The following is a 17,132-nucleotide window of genomic DNA, read 5'->3' as shown; positions in this document are numbered from 1 at the left end:
AATGGTAGCAGCGGCGAGCCTTGAACCCATTACCTAATGGTTACCAGCAGGCGCGCTAACCAATACGCCATGGCGCCGAACTGATATGCCATGGCGCCGAAATGCATTAAATATAGATGTTTTTAATGGATGTAAACATACTTACCAATAGAATAAATAGCATTGTTAAGCACCACAGCAGCAAACCAACGTCGTGGTGTTTGCATTGAAGCAACATCTTTCCATTCATCTGATGATGGATCATATCTTTCAACTGAAGATATAACTTGTTGCCCATCATGTCCACCAAGTGAATATAAATATCCTGGTTAACATTAAAGTATTAAATAAAATGAAACAATATTTGTTATCGCAATAACCATTGTGAGCAACCAAACAATGACCACTTCTGACGACCTTCATTGGTTTAAGTTGAATCCACTTGTTAAGTGGAACAACATAAGATTCTCCAGTTGAAACGCTTTTATTATTTTCATCAGTTCCACCAAATACAAAGATGACACCTAGGTTATAAATAGTCAAACCCTGTGTGTTTGTAATAGATAGGTTATATAATCTAATGTACATACCTGATAGTATTTTATCCACAATACATATTATTATTACAGAGCGTTATTGTAAATATTGTGTCTTATTACTATACTATTTATCGATTAAGCTTTTGTAACCGTTTGTTGCATTGATGTTGATGCAGTGATTCTTAAACTATTATTTCTTTGTATAAAAGTGACATAATGTAAGGCAGCTTTGAAAAATTAAAAAGAAGCACAGGAAACTTACCATTTAAAACAGCAGCACCAAACACTAATCTTGCTACATTCATTGAAGCTACCTTCTCCCATTTTAAAACTTTTTCCTTTAATTTCATTCGATGAACAATGTTAGTTGTCGTATTTTTACCATCAGTTTGTAAACGTCCTGCAAGATGATACAGAACATCATCGATGACAACAGCTGCTGCTGCATCTCGACCAATTGGCAAACTCTAAAAAATATATCCAACTCTTAGTTTGCATCTCACCAATTATAACGATAATTAAAAAAGATTAGGTGCAAAAATATGTTACAATCTTTTTAAAGAAGCCAGGTCTTGATTTTAAATCCAGTGTACAAAATAATAAGCTTAGCTAAAGAAAGATTTAACCTTAAGCATTCCTCCACTTGCAAAGAATTTTTAATAGATCAGCATTAATTTCACAAAATGTAGCTTGGTCGACATAATCTTGACTATATACACTCAAAAAGTTGGTTAGGCATCAAAATAAATTCAAAATTTTACGTAATCTTTTAAAACTGTCACCCAAATTAACTGTCAGTTAAGTTAACACTCAGACAAATAAAACGGTCACAATTTTGTTCTCTGAAAATGTAACGGGATTGTGACTGTTGTGAATAGCAATGAATATATTATTTCCATTTTTCTTTACTGATATGAAACAAACATTTAACTTACTGGAAGTTGACTCCATTGTTTTGTTTGTAAATCAAACTTTGTTACTTTGGTTAAAGTTTCTGTTCCACCAAGTGATATCAGGGATTTCTCTAAAGAATGATTTATGTTGGGAAACAAACACTTGTGACGTACTTTAAACAAAATTTTAATAAGTGCTAATTTGAAACAATCCTGTTTCACAATTTAAATCAGAAAGATTAAAAATTTACAATGACATTTTAATTTGTATATTCATAGAACAAACAAAAACCTGTTTTATTTGCATGTTGCACCAAAGCATCATAGAATGAACAGTCAGTTCCACGAAGTTTTTGAATAAGAGGCTGAATAGTATTTAAAATTAATACTTTTTGTAATCTGTGATAATTAAATAAAAGAAGATAATTACTTGGTTAGGTACCTTGAATATATAACCTCTTATGAGTTACTAACACTAAATATGTTATATTATGGATATCTTTTTTTCTGTATGATTTAAACTTGTAATTACCTCAAAAGAGACCTCTTTAAGCATCTTTGGTGTCATTTCATAAAATTCAACAAACTTTAAAAGTTCACTTAAGTAACTTTCATTTGAAGCCAAATCAAACTTCAACCAGTTCATAACAGCAGTGTAAACCAAATCTGGAGAAACCTGAAAAATGTTTTGCTATTTATCTCTTTGTTTATACCTGATACATATCATTATTACTTCAATGATTTATTTTGGTACATTGCCATTCACTGATGGTGAGTCATTATTGAACTATTTTTATGAATAAATAAAAATGAGAATTAAAAAAAATAAAGTCAATACAAGCAAACAGTAGGCAATTATAAGTTAAGTTTTATAAGAAAGACACTATAGATTAGATGAAAGTGTTACTTATTTTATGCAATATACTCAATAAACCAGTTTGTCACTACTTGAAAGTAACTTGCATTATCCTCTTGTGGCCGGGACACGACAGTCATTGTAACAGGGGTGTTTTGTTTCTTACATACACATCGTGCCAGCGTACGAGTTACCAAGTATGTTACTTAGTATGTGTTTATTTATTTTTTTTATGTGTTGCTGTCGTTGCTGATAATTAGGACAAACCATTAGTGATCACTGGGTTGGAGCAATTGCCGTTAAGTGTCTTGCCTAAGGACACATACAGTTACAATGACAAGCTTTGAACCCATTACCTCTGGCAGGGGACACTTGAATGATCATAAACATACAATATTCAACCCAATAATTATACTGTAAACTAACTTTGTCATGTGTTGATTGTAATAACTTCATAACATTATCTTTTGAAAGTTTCTTGAAATGATCACCAGAAACAACTTGTTGATAATTTTCAACAACAAAGTTGTTGAATTTCTCAGTTATCTGAGGAATTGTGAAATAGTCGGCCAAAGCTTGAATTGTGAAGCAATTTTGTAGTGTGATTGTTGTCAACAAATATTCAATGCAAAGTTTTCTGACAGCTGAAAACAGGTACAATAACTTTAAAAAACGAAAATAGTTTTTGATAAGTGTTATACATACAAGGTATGTGCAGAAAATCAGAAACTGCAAGAAGGTCGCACACATTGTTGGTGTTGATGTTGATTTTTCCTGTGTACATAAAATCAACAAGTTTCTCCGCACTTTCCACATCTACAGCTTGAACGTCCACAACATCTTTATATTTTTCTTCCATCTGAAACAATATTTTGTTAATACTTGTTTTGTTTATTGACTCACTGGAATAAATTCACAACACAATAACATAACATCATCAAATTGTAGACTAGGAACCACCTAAAATTATAACTGGTAAAAATGCAATCAAGGACTTGAAGGAAAACTTTTTAAATAAAATAATGAATATCACAATATTTGTAGTTCAGTGAAGTATATACACCGTTAAAATTTAAAGAAAAACATAGTAATAACTTAGTTATATTTCTCTAAAAATAGAAACATTCAATAACATGTGTACCTCAGTGTTAAACATGGTGTTGAAATATTTGGAATAGCAAGAAAGAACCATCTTGTTTGCTCGAATGTTTTTTTCTCCAACACGAATGATGATGTCATTAAAACGACCATCTTGTCGTGACTTGTTGGCAAATGAAAGAAGATCAGATGCCTGATCAATATTGTGTGTTTGTTCTTTAACTGAAGATGTTCCACTTAGTGAAAATGATGTTTCTGCCATGGCCATTTTAATATTTGTCTTCTTGTATGATTTACAAATATAATTCTACTTTTTTCCTACCTTAATGGATAAAGACTTTTTCAATACGAACTTGTATGTAACATATGCAGATAATAACATGCATAGGTGTAACATTAGGGGTGTCTGGGGTAACATATTTCCCCAATTGTTAAAGCAGGCTAACACTATGTGATTTACACTAAAAAAAGGGTTTGCCCCACAGTTATATGTCTATACAAATAAGCAGAACTAAAGTATATTGCATTCACTGCAATATTCAACGAGGTTCCCTATTTTTGACAACTATGAGTGAAACTGCATTACAGAAATGTCATTCTAGATTTTACTAAAAGTTTTGAAATGTAACGCATATGATAACAGTCACAATCGTAAAAACAACAAGCCTTGAACCCATATTCTCTAAAGTCTAAACTAAAGTCAGGTGTGCCAACTACAGCACCTCAACACTGCCGATGCTAAATACACTAGTTTACATATATAATACCGAAGATGTTTAACCGGCGCATAAAACTTAATATTTGGTAAAAATTACAGTATAGTACTAGTTCAAGCGGGTTAAACCAATACTAGGCATAAAAACACAAATAAGGTTTGTTATCCTTTGTTAACCACATATTAACCACGCTAACACTCGAGCCGTGCTCTATTTTGCCTGAGCTAAAGCGTTTAAATACTGGTATATTAATGGTATATTATTTCTCTTTAGTTTGAGCAACATATTTATACTACCTATAATAGTGACGTTGGTCTGTACTGTATGAAATAAATTAAACTCACAAACGGGACAAAAGATTAAGAAACTTTTTCTTCCACTCTGGCGCTTAACAGATAATAAATACTGTTACATACACAAAACATTTTCTAGTATATCACAAATAATTGACTAGTACAGTACAGTATTATAATGCGAGTTTAAACTGTGCCATAAACTTAAACTGGATCTGTAGCCCATGCCGATGTTGAATAACAAGTCAATATCTAACCAGTGACGCAGCGATAACACTGTTAATAATTAACCCTTTGAATGAGAGACTCTTTTTTAATTTTTCAACTTTTGACCAGGTCTCACTTAATTGGATTTTTGCAAGCAGCATAGCAGCTAGACCAAAACCTTTTTAGGAAGTTTGTGCAGTATGAAATTATCTTCATATTCATATTTTTTTGTGAAGTCATCATAAAAAATTCATAATAAATCTTAGATCATTGATTATTTCAGAAAGGAACAGATATATTAATTAACGAATGTTGTTAAAAGTACATGCGATGGCAATTATCTGGATTCCAAATAAATAGTTTAACGCAAGATAGCGATTTGTGCTGGTTGTGGTGTCCTAGTATATTCGGTTCGACCGATATATTTGTACCGGGCGCTATTGCGCATGCGCAGAAGGTTGGAACAAGTATAATGACCACCTGGCATTACCATATTTAAACGAAAAATGATAGTCACTTGTATCCTGTATGTAGAGCCACTCACTACTTATAGCCTACTTAGAACTAATATCAGTTATTTTTAACTGCTGCATAAAACTTTACTTCACACCTTGTTATAAAAGCATATATATAGTAGATTGAGGTAAGATTCTCTTTTTCGTCCCAATTTGGTAGAAGACAATGAACATTTAAAGAATTATAAAACCGTAGCCTCACTACTTTAAAAAAGCGTTGATAATTGTTAAAACGCAATTTTTAACATCGTACCCCACAGTACTATACATTTAAACTGTTTCCTGTAACTTTGTCTTGACTGTAAAAAAGAAACGAATCCAACTAAAGGTACAATATATTTCGGGGAATCACCCGGGAAAGAAAATATTCTCTTGGGCTGTGGTAACAAGAGGCATAGCTTTAATGAATAAGCACGATTGATTATAAAAAGATTAACAAAAAACATTTGTAAATGTTCGTTGTAAAACTTTGGAACCGCATGGAAGTGGTATTCAACAGCTAAAGAATACTGTAATGCCACGGTTCCATGGTACAGTATCATAATACCGAAGCTAACTGGGTGATTATTTTCGTAAAATTGACCCTGTATGTCCAAATTCACTGCGCATTTTGACCTGAATCAGGAACAAAAAAACGTGCTTGAGTGTTTGTGTTAGCAAATTCTATATGTGTTAGCTTTATTTATTAAGTGAAAATCAATAAATTCATGAAATAGTGTACTTGTTTTATCACACCTGACGAGCAATGACAGTCGTTGTGCCACAGTTGCTTTGTTTCATACATCCCGTGCCTGCTTAAACTTCTTATATGTGCTCTACGATGATCGTCAGACAAATAGTCTCAAAATGTATCAGAATGTATATTTTACAAGATCCGAATGTGCAACAAGTTAAGAAGCAAGAGTACTGTGGACACCCAATCAAATAATAATAACATGAATATAGAAAATAAAACACGGATAAATATAAGCGCAAATACGAGCAAGACACACAGTGATTAGGACAAATTGGCAAAATAATAATACAGAGAAACAAGGAACAATTTTTTTGATAAAAAATCTTCTTTCACCAAAATCTGTCTATAGTTTAAATAAATTTCAACTTAGTTAAATAACAGGAACAGTATTAAGGCGATAACAAAATGTGGGAATTGGCATCTGACTGAAGAAGACGAATTTGGGTTTCGGGGTGAAGCCGATCTTCCGCACATTTTCGGGACTACTGGTGTTTCTGGAGGATATCGCCAACATCGCAATAAACTGGTAAGAAAAGAATGTATATGTTGAATGGGAATGATGGTGTTTTATTTATCCCCGCGTGGCGGGGCATCGATTGTCGTTATAACACTGATGTTCTGCTTCATACACCTCGTGCTGCTTATAAGTTACCACATGTATAAGTTTGTGAATGGCTAAGAATTTAGACAACCCGATGTTGGTCACTGGGTTAAGGCAATTGCCGTTAAGCGTCTTGCGCAAAGATATATAGTAGAGTGGGGAAAGATGGGACACCTTTAACAAATAAAATCCAAATAGCCTGATCGTGTTTTAAACAATTAACAGCGGTCTGTGGAAGTCGTGAAGATACGGTTTTATAATTCATAGAATGTTCTTTGTTTACTACCAAATAAAAAGAGAAAACTAAACGAAAAGGTGTCCCATCTTCCCCCACCCTACTATATACACCCACAATGGTAGCAGCGTATTCAAGCCGTGGAAGCGTCAAGCCGTGGAAGGCGTCAAGCCGTGGAAGGCAAAAGCGTCGAAGCCGTGGAAGGCAAATGAACAAACCACTGTGCCACGGCGTCGGAAGTACACGCATATACAAAACATTCAGTGCGTCACATTATAATCATGGTAGGTAACTCACTTATACGTCAGGTCTCTTGCTATCGCTTCTGTTTCGTTGGTTGCTGGCCAGAAAGTATTTCCTTTGACGTAATAGGGAATTCCTGCAACAATGAACGTAGCGGATAAAGTGTTTAAACACGCATTGGTATCGATGAATGAATGAAGCTTATTTCCTCATGCTAGTGGGGCAACGACAATCGTTATAACACGAGTGTTCTGATTTACACGTATATTTTATATGAGCAAGACGTGAGGTCTTGCTGCATGGCTAGCCACGAGCCCTGGGATTTAGGCAATGTTTGGCTTATATAATACATAAATGACATAACATCCGGTTATCAAATAATGTTCCATATTTCGTATGGTGCTTTTATTAACACTTGTGAGGTTACAGTTATACAATTGGAGAACAAACATAAACCACCTTAACCCAATCTTCTATATATTGCACCAAGTGTGTTTTCAATTTAACACATTATAAATGAATATCTCTTACTTTGGTATTCTATAACTGCATCTACATTACAAGCATATACTCCTTTCCATTGCTTTGTAAGGATTCCACTTCTTCCTGGCAGAGGATCAAACACACGGTTCCGATTGCTACCTGAATCCAGTATCGTTTTTCTTTCCTATAAAACGAATAATTAAGTTGACAAAATGAATGAATGAAATAATATATGAAACGTATTTATCTCTCGTATGGCAGAACACAATAAATGTTAGAACACAGGTCTTTTGTTTCATACATTTCATGCCCGCTTCCGAGTTACCACGTATATAACGTAGTAACCCAAGTTGTGGGTTATAATTTTATTAAATATTTGTCTTATCGTATGGGGTGTCGAAACGTCGGCTGTTTTATAATAAAACAAAATCCACCGAATAGGGGTAATTCCTATTAATCTAAACATACACACCTGAAACTGCCATATCTTGTCCCCGTAAAACAGAGTGTAAACCAACACTGCCTCCCTGTTTATAACCATGTACTCAGTGTACGTTGCATCCACTGTATGATGTGGGTAACCTGTGAATGCTTCTCCAACTAAGTACCTTCCAGCAAAATTGTGGTGTGGGCCGTCTTCTCTGTACTCGTCCACTACGTTGTCTGTAAAAGGGTATATTTACAGAACTATATATAGCAGAATGGGGGAAGATGGAGACCTTCAGCACATAATATCCAAATATCTTTATCGTGTTTTAAACAATCAACAACGGTCTATAGGAGTCGTGAGGATACGGTTTTTATAATTCTTCGAATGTTCTTTGTTAACTATCAAATGGGACGAGAAAATAGAATGAAAATATGACCCATCTTCCCCCACCCTACAATGCATAATTCTGTGGCGTCAGATGGATACTGTTAGATTGTTAGAACATAACATTCCATATTTTCTGATCGTGTTTTAAACAATTACCAACGCTCTTCCAAAGTCGCGGGCTACGGTTATATACATGAGTAACTATTCCTTGCTTACTACTAAATGAGACAATGAAAGAGAATAAAACCATAAACCACATCTTATTCCAACACATACCTATTTTAATTACGTTTAAACTTACTTCCGCCAAATGCAAGGATAAAGGACGGCGCCTTCATCAGCGCGTGTATCTTTCCACTCCTCGTAAAGTAAGGCGCTTTGTTGTATTTGATCATTCCTCTTTTTATAGTCTTAGGGTCATATCGCCACCGAAGTCTGTCACCAAGTTGGTACGTTTCGTTTAATAAACTGTAAGAGCCCGCCTGTTGTACCGATACCTCCATTGGGAAAACATAGTCATCCTAATTTAGAAAACAAATAAGTTATCAAGGAAAGAAGAAATCATCGATTGTAATTTATTTATCCCTGCGTGGAAGAGCAACGACAGTCGTTATAACATGAGTGTTCTGTTTCATACACCCCATGTTCGCTAACGGGTTACCACAACTTATAATGTGATAACGTGTTTGTCTTACTTTAGCGTAATGTTTTCATAAACTAGCACTTATCCCTTGTTTACCTTTAAAAAATAAGCATAGAAAAGTCCAGAGTTGGCGCGTAGGGTCATAATGGTATCGAACTTTGTAATACTGCAAACTGAGTCAGTAGGTATGGCCGCAGGAGAAGGTTTGTGGTCCACAACAACTATAATAAAATAAACGTTTAGATTATTGCTATAAACGACTTCGCTATATTAACTAAAACCATCAAAATTAGTGAATAATCGTTCCAGATTGCCACTGCTGTTATACACTTTAGGGTAAGAATCGATTGCTTCAGATCCAATATTTCCTAGTGGTAATAATTAACAACACTCTTTCAGGGAATCCAGAGTATCGGGGCTACAGACATTTTGTGATTTTTTTACTAATTTCTTTTTTTATTTATAAATGTGTTATAAAGACCGTTGTCATGCCGTTACTCTCCTTTTTTTACTTTGTCTAAACTATTCCATTGTTTGTTGACGTGACCGAAGACGCAAAAGCAGTTAATATAATCATTTCATACCTGGACAGAGACCACATGTTTTCTTGCAATAGTTAGCCATGGCACGCACTTGTTGGGGATGAGTACATAACTTCTGTCTTTTCCAGCTCGCACAGTAAACTGCGTACGTGGGGTTGTCCTCGCATGGGGCTTCGCCTATTATATATGAGTTGTTAGTTAATGAAGTCAATTTCACATCCCAGTGGTCACTTAAGGGTTGTTCAAAGTGTTTGCAATGCAAAAAAAATACCAAAATAATCACCCACAAAGTTACATATGTAGGAACTAGTAAGCAGATACGATGTATAAAACCGAACACCTGTGCCATAACCGAGGTGTATGCAACAGAACACTCCGTCATAACGATTGTCACTGCCCCGTCACGCAAGGATAAAAGATTACGTTCATTCATACAAGTTATGAATTTACAGTTCAATCACCGTTTTCTTAATCTATAATTTTAACACCTTGCATGCATCGATTAATAAAGCACCATATTTATATTTCATTGTACATATAAAGCACCATGTGAACTAAATCTTCACCGCCACCTATTTATACCTATCGCAGTAGTGGTAGCGGTGGGTATTGCCATTGTTGGCAGTGTCGAATTGATGTGCTTGAATAACTGAATACTTCGACCTAAATATCGACTTTTTCATGATAAATGTTCAATGAAAACAACTATATATTCAGGGATATATGGCCTACCACATACACGGTCTACAGTAAGGCCAATACCATGGGCCTATAGGAATGTAGGTGGGTAGAGTACTGTGGGGTAAGATGGTATACCGTTGGCACCAATCCCATATTTTCTAATCGTGCTTTGAACAATTAACAACGCTATTTTGGAGTCAAGTAACAATCGAGTTATAAATAACATCTTACATATATACTATATATAAAGCGTTCTCGGTTTGAAAATATGCTTTTTGCTATATATGGGTATACGTATGGAAAAAAGTTGTTACAAGCTATTTTAAAGTTGAATTTAAACGCAGGTTTTAGGTGTCGATCATTGAAGTTTGCAAGTGATTAAATCGGGGTAGTGATTAAATGTTAAAGGTTTTAAATACAGATTGTATTTAAAGTATAGAAGCATGTGTTCTATACTGTTTTTTGACAGTATTTTCCAATAGAAACATTTTCTTACCTCTAACACACATGTTGCAGGTTTTGGGGCACTGTCTTGCCATTGCTGAGCGGTATTGTGGTAAGGTGCAATATCTTTTGCGCTTGTAAGTGCTGCATCGGGACAGCCTGTCCACGCAAAGTGCTAAAGAAAACAGGTTGGGGGGTTTAGTTTTCACGGGGCGGGGGCAGTGACAGTCGTTATAGCACTGGTGTTCTGTTTATATCTTGTTCCGCTTATAAGTTATCACGTATGTAACTTTATGGGTGATTTTGTTAATGTGTTTATTTACATATTGTTGCTGACAATTTAGTCATCCAAATGACCACTGGGTTAGAACAATTGCGGTTAAGGGAGTCTTCTATTGACACATATGCCCACAATGGTATTAGCAGCGAGCCTCGAGACTAACCTCTGCTGGGCTAGAAGTAAGCGCGGCCCTATAAGGCACCGGATTTCAAACTGCCTCCTTTTAAATAAAACTTACTTGCAGTAGAAGGTACGTTGTTGTTGTTGTTGTTGCGTGATGGCTGTGCCGTTGTAGTCGTTGTGGTTGTTGTTGCTGTTGTTGTCGTAGGTGGGGGTACAGGTCTATTTGTTTGTGTAGAACCCGCCGTTTCTGCCCCATATAAACTTCGAAGCTGGTAACATGCTGAGTTTCTGTCGTTCAAGGCTACCGATCCTGGGATTAGAGCAAAAGAATAAACTCCATGTTTATTTAACACTTGTATGCATATTACTAAGATGATGGAAAGCACAAAATATTTCAGATTTTATAATCGTGTTATTAACTATTAACAACACACTTTTAGTTCGCAAGGATAATACGGTTATATAATTATATAAATATTCTGTGTTTACTACCAAAAAAGATGATAAAATAGAATAAAAATACTTGGCATCTTAACCCAACGTACTGCATTAAAGGCGAGACCCACGCGTAACGGGGAATATTGAATTATTGTAAAAACAAAACTTACCTATTCTCCTGCCGTACATGCTCTGTATTCCTAACGTGTCATCTCTGGGCAATAAGTAGTTTTCAAATGACGTGGTGAACAGGTAGTACGGTGCCATCAGTGAACTGCGAATAAATGCAACGAATAAATAAAGAAAGAAATAATGTAACTTGTTTTATCTTCGCATGGTTTGAAAATAGTCTTTATAACACGGGTGTTCTGTTTCATACACCTCGTGCGGTCACCTTACAAGTTACCATGTACTTTGTGGGTGACTATTTTTGATTTTTTTTGTATAGTCCAACCCGTAAGGGATTACTGGGTTAGAGGCATTACCGGTAAGTGCTGTCTTACCAAACAACACATACGCTTACAATGGTAACAGCGCCTATTAAATCGGTAACCTCTATAGAGTCTATAGACTATATATAGGCATGTGCGCTGTCCATTGTCCATTGTTCCTCGGTGTTAGTTTAAGGTAAACAGGTGAAACGTCACATGAGTATAAGAATCTAAATAAGTAGAACTTCTTCAACAGCATAACGTATCGTCGTTCTGCTTACTGTTTATATTCTTGCGCAACGTAATTTACTAACCACAATGGATATATATTTTCGATATATTGTAAACACAATATGACATACCATACATAGGATGCATTCTTTATAAAACGTCCCATTGTCGGTGTTAGTTAACTATGTTATTGGACCTATATACCAGCACGTTTATAGATACATCAGTAAACCGAATTAGTTAGCGCATTCACCTCAAAACCATATATGGAAGGTTTAACGCTGCTATCTTTGTGGGTTTACGTGTCCTTTAGGCAGGAAAATTGCTTTAACTTAGTAGTAAAAATACCTACAAAGTTAAATACATGGTAACTCGTAAGCGAGCATAAGGTGGATGAAACAAAACACCCGTGTTATAACAGCTGTTCATACCCCGCCACACGAATCTAAGTCGCATTCATTCTTTTGTATCACAAACTTACCCTCTGACTTCAGAATGAGCCAGACCAAGCGTATGCCCGAGTTCGTGGGCAGCCACTGTAAATATGTCCTTTTTCCTTCTTTGGTCTGTGTTTATAAATGCCACGGTAAGAAAAAAGTTTCATTTATATCTATTGGGAAGGGATGATGGGACACATTTTTATTCATTTTCTTATCCCATTTAGTAGGTGGCAATGAAAATTCAAAGAATTATAAAACCGTATCCTCACGATTCCCATAAACCGTTGTTAATTGATTAAAACACGATCATGATATTTTAATAATATGTGCTAAAGGTGTCTCATCTTATTTATTATAGTATAGTAGAGTGGGGGGGAATGGGACACCTTTTAGCAAGTAAAAATATACCATCTTCCCCCACCCTACTATAATACATTAGGCTTCCACGTACTGTTATTGTTCATAGATAGAAACCAAGGTTCGTCTAAATCAAAATGAAGCTTCCCACTTTCTGGGTAGAAGGCATGAGCAAGGGTTTTTCCTTTGCCGTCGAATGGATAAGGATCTCCATGGTCTCCTATATTTAAAATAGGATATTTACCTACAGTGGTTATAACACTAGTGTTCGGTTTCAGACACCTCGCTTCTGCTTACTAAATAACTGCTTGTAACTTTGTCGTAATTTTTTTGTATATTTGGTACAGACAACCCATTAGTATGCACTGTGTTGGTAAAATAGCCGTTTATTGTCTAAAACAAAGGTGCACAATGCTAACAACATCAAGCATGGAATTCGTATTATCAGGTCCAGATGCAAGCGCTCTAACCACTGAGCCACGACGCCGGACAGAAATACACTAATTAATAGGTGGCTGTACACAGTATCCGGAATTCGTCCGTTTTGTCTGTTTTGTCCGGATTTCGCTGCCGCATGCGGAATTGGACACGGGTTTGCATACGACTTCCCAAGCGAATTCACATGCCAGATACTGTGTACAGCCACCTTTACAGTAAAACTTACTTCTTCCAAACGATATCGTGACATCGGCAGAGGAAACACCTGGCCCAAGGTTGCCAGTGAAACGAACATTTGAATTCATTTCCCACAAACACATGGCTGCTGTTATACCCTTCTCTATATCAGTGCGACTGATGCTACCGTCGCTTGGATATGTGTTTGGGAAGAATCTAAGAAACAATTCCCGATAAGAAATATATATGATGCGGTAATAAAGAGACACGATATGTTATGTAAATGCGTTTCAATCGTTATTTGGTAAAACACGAATAGAAATATGGTCTACTTTAAACTGTGTTACCAGTTTCGAGGTATGTAAAACTTGGAAAATAACTTACGAATAATTGAGCTCGTATTTTTGGGTCCTTGGGTTCCGTTTCGTTCTCCAGGTGCTCTGCTCTGTATAAAAAGCGACTCCACTTCCCGGAGGAGGAGGGTCGCTCATCCCGCATCTCGATTTTCCCATCGTTTGTATTAAGTTACGGTCAATCTTGCCTGAAAAAAATTGAGGGAGGGGGTCATTTTTTATTTTATGGTAAAGTGGGGTAGGATGTTTTTAATCTTTTTTTCGCGTTCTATTTGGTGGTTAACAAAGAATATTTACTTATTCACAAGGTTGGTATATCGACTGCCGTTTTACCAATACCTTGCATTTTTACGATTTTGTATCTTACTCCGACCTTTGCTACAGTAACCCAAGAGACGGTAAAGTTAAAATAAAATCGACTATAGAATCCTTAGGATAAAAAAAAAACGTTAATTCTTTGCGTAATTGTAAAAAAGTGTTTAAAACAAAACTGCATCATATACCTGTTTGAGGAATGCCAGCTGAAGCCTGGACTATTATTACATTCTCCATAAAAACGGGAGATTCAGCGAATTCTTTTTTCGACATCCTTTCGCCGATCCCTGGCCCGTCGCCCCCACTAGAGCTGCTACCGACTACAGGCTCAGGTACAGTTAGCGAGGTGAACGATTTAAGGTAGCTCATGACGTTATCAAGCTCCTATATGAGGTAGATTAGGAATTTTTTTTAATTATATATACAGTACTGTGGGGAAAGACAGGCAACCTTTAGTAAAAATTATCTATATATCCTGATCGTGTTTTAAACAAATAACAACGGTCTATGGGAGTCGTGAGGATACGGTTTTATAATTCTTTGAGTGTTGTTCGTTTAATAGCAAATGGGACAAGAAAATAGAATAAAAAGGTGTCCCGTCTTCTCCCACCCTACTATATAGGGTGGGGTAGGGGTTTAAGGCGAGACGCTGTTGTCACCCATACATAAAAAAAACAATTCCAATCGGCATTATTACCACAACGTCGTATGTGGTAACTTGTAAGCGGGCATGGGGTGTATTAAACCGAACACCCGTGTTATGCCGACTGTTGTTGCCCCGCCATGTGAGAATAAATAAGTTACATACGTAGTAACTCGTAAGCTGTCACGAGGTGTATGAAACAGAACACTGCTTTATTCCAATTGTCGTTGCCCCGCCACGCGAGGATAAATAAGTATACACATTCATATTGCGACAAATTTTAATCACGTGATGGCATATCTTACCTCATCGGTCACTTCGGTTGCGTTTTCCTAAAAAATATTTATAGTTGATGACTGTATACGAAGTTTTAACGTTGAACTACTGTATTAAAATAGGTCTACATTCGCAAAAATATTTAATAACGTTACACAGTTGAAATGGTAACACTTGGAAAAAATAGATTCTAATGTATAGGACTTTTTTGGTAGAGTGGGGTAAGATGGTTCATGTTTTCATTCTCTGGTATTATTCCGTAAACCAAAAAATATTTGCCAGGAGGTTTGTTAAAATTGTTGGAAACGCGATCGGGGAATATGGGACGTTATACGCTAACGGTTTCCATCTTACCCCACTATATACACAGATAGTCTGACATACCATAGGTACCATGGCCCACTCAAAAATGTATTGATTAGGCCATGTAGGTGCATATACTTTCTATATTTATTTAAGTTTTTGTACTTACCGATAAACATGTTCTGCCGCGTAAACAAAAGATCAAAAATAGCAAACTTATTTTTCTTAACATTATCTTAGTACAAATTTTCCGACTAAAACTGTAAGTTGACACTGTACACATACAGCATAAATTATAATTTCCTCTTGCGCAAACTCGTGCACTGAGCGCTAACAGCTGTCTTGACGAAGCATTTCAATTTTAACACGAACAAATTTAAAAAAATGTCCTAAAAATGTAGTCCGATTTCTGCTGATTTAACACATACTAAATAAATTGTGTATCGCTATTACTGTGGCTATATAACAATTAGCTCGGCTTGTTTACTTGACAGGCACTTATGACATCACAAACGGAAATGATTGGTCCATTATGACACAACATCCGCTATAACGCTTACCAGGTGATTGATATTCAAATAACGCGACAGCAGAAAGTATTTTTCACTAAATAGAAACCGGTATTTCAAGCGAAATCGCACATACCAAACTTTATATAGCCATAAACGCCTGTGAAATCTTACACTACGTAACATGCATTGTTTACTGTGGCTATGGAAATACCATCATAGTAAACACGTCATTGCAGTTTATACTTCACTATTGTTCAAGCTGAATCGCTAAAAGGAAGCTGCTACGTATTTGTTGTTGCATAAAATTCCCTGTCATTATACTTTATAGTAAGTAAAGTAAGGAGGGGAAGATGGGACACATTTCATTCTATTTTCTCGTCCCATTTGGTAGTAAACGAAGATCATTTAAAGAAATATAAAACCGTATCCTCACGACTCGCATATACCGTTGGTTATTGTTTAAAACACGATCAGGATATTTAGATATTACGAGCTAAATGTGTCCCAACCTCACCCGCCCTACTATATATTAGTAATTAAATGACGCAGTTCATTATTATATAAGTTTAACCCACGCTTCCAACTGATTATTGGTAATCTATCTCTAGTTTGTTAAATGAATGAATTATTGTAACTTACTTATCCTCACGGGGTGGGGAAACGACAGTCCTTTTAACACGGGCGTTCGATCGTGAGGATACGGAAATATAATTCTGTAAATATTCTTTGTTTACTCCCAAATAGGACGAAGAATGAAACCTGGACCGTCATGAAACACAGAGGCCTACTGTATAATCATTTTATACAAATTTGTTTCATGTAATTTATACCTTTAACTGATCAATCCAAAATGAAAATATAAAAATTTAATCAATTCACGTAGCAGAAGCGTAACAAAATAACTTATTGGTCGATTTAAAATCGACGTTTATTAAACTTTGTGTTGAATTTGGGAGACTCCACTGTGCAACTAAATGCTGGTTCTTTTGATCACCTGAAATAATGAATGAATTTAACTTATTCATCATCATGTGACGGGCAACGTCGTCAATCGTTATAAGACGAGTGTTCTGTTTCATACACCTCGTGCCCGCTTACGAGTTACCACGTATGTAACTTTGCGGGTGATTGCATTTATAGAAGAACTGGTACCTGTAGTAGATATAGTAGCGGTGTTCCAACAATATACTGAACAATCAGCACCACACGATGCCAGTAGAGAGCCATCATAGTTGAAAGCAAGAGAATATATTGTGTCTGTGTGTGCACGCATTTCCTGTGTTAAAAACAGCAT

At 35.9% G+C, this 17,132-nt stretch overlaps 2 protein-coding genes across 5 annotated transcripts in view; both read right to left on the bottom strand.

The window, feature by feature from the left end:
• LOC100180139 (kelch-like protein diablo) overlaps positions 1-3,695 on the bottom strand; it is a 12,593-nt gene extending 8,898 nt beyond the window's left edge. The window contains exons 1-9 of one of the 3 annotated variants that reach the window (XM_009862953.3): positions 3,409-3,695; positions 2,973-3,126; positions 2,694-2,911; positions 1,944-2,087; positions 1,704-1,776; positions 1,454-1,542; positions 781-985; positions 360-503; positions 146-304 (exon numbers count right to left, since the gene is read on the bottom strand). In XM_009862953.3, the coding sequence (XP_009861255.2) occupies positions 146-304; positions 360-503; positions 781-985; positions 1,454-1,542; positions 1,704-1,776; positions 1,944-2,087; positions 2,694-2,911; positions 2,973-3,126; positions 3,409-3,633 (1,411 nt within the window). In that variant the 5' untranslated portion in view covers positions 3,634-3,695. The remainder of the gene's footprint in view (positions 1-145; positions 305-359; positions 504-780; positions 986-1,453; positions 1,543-1,703; positions 1,777-1,943; positions 2,088-2,693; positions 2,912-2,972; positions 3,127-3,408) is intronic. The other 2 variants (XM_026838202.1, XM_026838201.1) reach the window with 2 other exon arrangements.
• Positions 3,696-5,937: 2,242 nt separating this feature from the next.
• LOC100177786 lies at positions 5,938-15,915 on the bottom strand. 2 transcript variants are annotated; one of them, XM_009862943.3, is made up of 18 exons: positions 15,496-15,915; positions 15,053-15,079; positions 14,293-14,488; positions 13,821-13,977; positions 13,486-13,652; positions 12,916-13,041; positions 12,506-12,590; positions 11,533-11,636; positions 11,040-11,234; positions 10,574-10,696; positions 9,979-10,059; positions 9,439-9,573; positions 8,951-9,075; positions 8,513-8,732; positions 7,867-8,057; positions 7,443-7,578; positions 6,966-7,047; positions 5,938-6,355 (listed from the first exon to the last, which is right to left on the bottom strand). In XM_009862943.3, the coding sequence occupies exons 1-18, from the start codon at positions 15,607-15,609 to the stop codon at positions 6,199-6,201; spliced, it is 2,421 nt and encodes an 806-aa protein (XP_009861245.1). In that variant the 5' UTR covers positions 15,610-15,915; the 3' UTR covers positions 5,938-6,198. The 2 variants fall into 2 exon arrangements, with proteins under 2 accessions (XP_009861245.1, XP_018670901.1); XM_018815356.2 differs by lacking the exon at positions 9,979-10,059 and having other exon boundaries at positions 15,496-15,913.
• Between the last annotated feature and the right edge of the window lie 1,217 nt (positions 15,916-17,132).

Source organism: Ciona intestinalis, unplaced genomic scaffold, assembly GCF_000224145.3.
Source record: "Ciona intestinalis unplaced genomic scaffold, KH HT000068.2, whole genome shotgun sequence".
Taxonomy (NCBI): Eukaryota; Metazoa; Chordata; class Ascidiacea; order Phlebobranchia; family Cionidae; genus Ciona; species Ciona intestinalis.
The sequence above is the reverse complement of the archived record's forward strand: the minus strand, read 5'-3'. Positions and strand labels throughout refer to the sequence as shown.